This window comes from Chiloscyllium plagiosum, unplaced genomic scaffold (genome assembly GCF_037043375.1).
Source record: "Chiloscyllium plagiosum isolate Xiang-an unplaced genomic scaffold, Cpla_swu_hap1 HiC_scaffold_6, whole genome shotgun sequence".
NCBI lineage: Eukaryota > Metazoa > Chordata > Chondrichthyes > Orectolobiformes > Hemiscylliidae > Chiloscyllium > Chiloscyllium plagiosum.
The window spans coordinates 73671758-73675702 of record NW_028270144.1 but is presented as its reverse complement, the minus strand read 5'-3'; the positions used below and the strand labels follow the sequence as shown (position 1 = coordinate 73675702).

Here is a 3945-nt window from a genome sequence, read left to right as displayed (position 1 = left end):
GTACAGGAAGATCATAGTCGGCAAGGACACATGGATCATAGGGTGGAAAAAAAACTTGAACAGGAGCATCCAGACTGCATCACACAGGGCATGTGGTAAACAAAATCAACATTAGCAAGATCAGCACTATTTGAAGTTAGAAAGTCCATTCATCAGTCTAATAACAACAGGGAAAAAGCTGTTCTTGAACCTGTTGTGCATGTGTTCAAGGTTCTGTCTCTTCTCCTGGGCAGAAGAGATTGTAAGAGAGCATTGCCGGGGTGAGAGGGGGTTTTGAGGATGTTGGCAATTTTTCTGGGCAGCAAGCTGTGTAAATGAAGTCTATGGATGGAAGGTTGGCTTCTGTGATGGTCTGGGCTGTGCACACAACCTTCTGTAGTTTCTTACGATCCTGGGCAGAGCAGTTGCCGTACCAGGCCGTTATGCACCCAGACAGTATGCTTTCAAAGGTACATATGTAGAAGTTGGTGAGGGTCTTTTTGGACATGCCAAATGATCTGAGCCTCCTGAGGAAGAAGAGGCATTGTTGTGCCTTCTTGATCATCACATCTACATGGGAGGTCCACTCCTGCTCCGCTGTGCAAGAGAATGTGATAGATTATCCAAGTGGGAAGTCCAGGACAAGTTATCAGTTATCGTCACTCTGAGGAAGTTGTCGCTCTCCACCCTCTCCACCTCAGCTCCATTGATGTAGATTGGAGCATGTCCTCCTCCTTTCTTTCTGAAGTCAATGATCAGTTCTTTACTTTCTCTGACATTGAGAGAGAGGTTGTTCTCATTGCACCATGTCACCAAGCCCTCTCTCTCCTTCCAATATTCTGCGTTGTTGTTGTTTGATATCTGTACTATTATGATTGTGTCATCAGTGAACGTGTAGATGGCATTTGCTTGGAATTTGGCTACACACTTGTGGGTATATAAAGAGTACAACAGGGGGCTGAGAACTTATCCTTGGGGGTGTGTCCAGTGTTGGGTGTTATCATGGAGTAGATGCAGTTGTCTGTCTTCACTAATCATGGTCTGTGGGTCAGAAAGCCGACGATCCAGTTGCAGAGGGTGGAGCCGAGACCGAGGTCACAAAGTTTTGAAATCAGTCTGGAGGGGATAATAATGTTGAAGGCAGAGCTGCAGTCAATGCGCAGGAATCTGATGTAGGTGTCATTATTGTCCAGATGTTCCAGGGATGAGTGCAGGGCTGGGGATATGGCATATGCTGTGGACCTGTTATTAGGTAGAAAAATTGCAGGGAATCAAGGCAGGCTGGGAAACTAGAGTTGATTTGGGCATGACCAGCCTATTGAAGCACTTCATGATTACAGTGGTCAGAGCCCTAGGCAGTAGTCATTAAGGTACATTGCATGTGCTTCTTTAGGTATTGGGATAATGGTGGTCTTCTTGAAGCAGGTGGGGACTTCAGCTTGTACGAGGGAGAGGTTGGAGATGTTGGTAAATGCCTCTGTCAGCTAGTCTGCACAGGATCTAAGTGTTGGGGCAGGGTCTCCATCCCAGCCCGTCACTTTCCTTGGGTTGACTCCTAGGAAGACCGATCTGATGACTACAGTAGTGACAGTGGGCACAGGTGTGCCTGGCGCTGTCAGTGCAGACACCTCCCCACCTCTGGCATTCTGCTTGAACCAATCATAGAAAGCATTGAGTGTGTCAAGGAAGGATGTGTTTTTGTCCGCTATCTTGCCCTGTTTCATTTTGTATCCCAGTATGTTGTTCGGCCGTGCCACAGGTGGTGGGAGTCTGTGTGGTTGGTTTTGGTGCCTAATTTGGTCTGGTACTGCTTCTTGGTGTCCCTGGTGGCTTTGTGGAGGTCATATCTGGATTTTTAGCTTCAGTCTGGGTTGTCCGACTTGAATGCTGCATGATTGGTCTTCAGTAGGGAGTGGATTTCCTGGTTTATCCAAGACTTTCAGTTGGAGAACAACCAAATGACTTCTTTGGTACATAGCCCTCCACACACTTGTCCATGAAGCCCGTGATAATGGTGACGTACTCATCTAGGTTTTCTACTGTGTACTTGAACATGGTCCGATCTACCGATTCCAAGCTTCTATGTCTATGGTCAGTCTGTTAGACCAGACATTGTAGGGTTTTCATCCAGCTCTAACAAAGAATGGCAATACAACTCCAAGTCAGAATGATTTGTGGCTTGGAGGGGAACTCGTGATGAAAGGAAAAAGATTTGTCAAGATATTTGAGCAGAAAGTAAGAAGCTAACACAAGGAAAGAGTGATAACTTTATTTGGTGATTTAAAAACATCTCTAGATTCTGAAGAATGCATTGAAGTAAAGCACCTTGAAAGGTCAGAGAATGCAGGAAGAATAGGGTGCCAGACTATTTATCCAGAGACACAGGTAATGCGGTGGGGTACCAGGTTCAAATCTAATATGACAGATTGTGGAATTCAAATTCAATAAAAATCTGGAATTAAGTGTCCAGTGCTAACCATGAAATCATTGTCAATTGTTAGGAAATACTCATCTGGCTCACAAATGCCCTTTAAGGAAAATAACTGCTGTCCTGACGTACGACTCCAGATCCACAACAATGAGGTTGACTCTTGACTGACAGTCACAGAATCCCTACAGTGTAGAAACAGGCCATCAAGTCCACACCAACCCTCTGAAGAGCATTCCACCCAACCCCACCCCACATAACCTTGCATTTCCTTGGTTAACACATCTAGCCTGCACATCCCTAGACACCAGGGGCAATTTTAACATTGCCATTTCATCTAACCTGCACTTCTTTGGACTGTGGGAGAAAACCCACACAAACAAGGGGAGAATGTGTAAACACCACACAGACAACTGATGCAGGCTGGAATTGAACACACCTCCTTGGCACTGTGAGGCAGCAGCATTAACCACTGAGCCAACATGCTACCCCTGTTAGGGGCGGGCAATAAATGCTGACTTAGCCAGTGACACCCACATGCTGTGAATGAATAACAAAAGAGAGAACAAATATGACAAATGATTAAATATGTTAACCAGATGAAGCAACTAGCTCCAGTTCAGATTCTGACTGCAACTCTGCTTCTGGATCAGAATCCAGCATTACTTTCAAAAGGCTTGGAAATATCTCTCTCTAACTGTGTTTCAGTTTTCTCTTTAAATGTCCATCAGACCTGAAAGCACGGAAACATAATTAGCCCTTTGGCTCATTGAGTCTGCTTCACCATTCAATGGGACAATGCTGACCTGATCATCCTCGACTCTACCCTCTTGCTCCATTCCAATAAGCCCTGATTCTTTTACTGATTAAAAATCTGTCTGTCTGCACCTTGTGTGTACTGAATGACCCAACCTCCACAACTCTCTTTGGTAAAGAATTTAGCAGATTCACTGCCCTCTGACAGGAGAAAATCCCCTTCATCTCTGTCCGAACTGGGTGGCTTACTCTGAGATGATACACTCTGCTCCTAGGTTCTCCCACAAGAAGAAGCAACCTTCTACATTTACATTCTCAAGTCCCAAAGAATCTTGCATGTTTCAATAGTAGAAACCCTTTCTTCTATATTGAATACAGGCCTAATCTACTCAACGTCTCCTCACAAGATAATCCCTCCATACCTTGTATCAGTGTAGTGAATCTTCTCTGGACAGCTTACAATGCCAATATATATTTCCATGGAGAAGAGACCTAAAACTGTTCACAGTATTCTAAGTGTAGACTAATTAGTATCTTATATTGATTTTCCAAGATCTCCCTATTTTTCTACTCCAAACTCTTTGTCAACATTCCATCTGCCTTCCCAATTCCCACTGTACTCATTTGCTTGTATTTTGTGATTCATGGACAAGAATCCCTAAATCCCTCTGCAGTCTTTCCCCAGTTAAATAATATTCAGCTCCTCTACTTTTTTCCTGCCAAAGTGCATAATCTCACTTTTTCCTGCATTATATTCCATCTGCTAAGTTTTTGCCCACTCA

General features: G+C 44.3%; 1 protein-coding gene across 1 annotated transcript; it reads right to left on the bottom strand.

Annotated features, from left to right (window-relative positions):
- Positions 1 to 205: 205 nt before the first annotated feature.
- LOC148149787 (uncharacterized) lies at positions 206 to 2034 on the bottom strand. The gene is made up of 3 exons (XM_087988551.1): positions 1954 to 2034; positions 620 to 906; positions 206 to 566 (listed from the first exon to the last, which is right to left on the bottom strand). The coding sequence occupies exons 1-3, from the start codon at positions 2032 to 2034 to the stop codon at positions 206 to 208; spliced, it is 729 nt and encodes a 242-aa protein (XP_087844677.1).
- Between the last annotated feature and the right edge of the window lie 1911 nt (positions 2035 to 3945).

Bases quoted from the DNA above. Each gene is read 5' to 3' on its own strand.
- LOC148149787 (XM_087988551.1), bottom strand. From the start codon at position 2,034: ATGTTCAAGTACACAGTAGAAAACCTAGATGAGTACGTCACCATTATC. The intron at 907-1,953 runs GTACCAAAGAAG...TATACCCACAAG, and splicing joins ACAAGTGTGTGGAGGGCTAT to TGTGTAGCCAAATTCCAAGC. The intron at 567-619 runs CTGGACTTCCCA...AGCGGAGCAGGA, and splicing joins ACGATAACTGATAACTTGTC to GTGGACCTCCCATGTAGATG.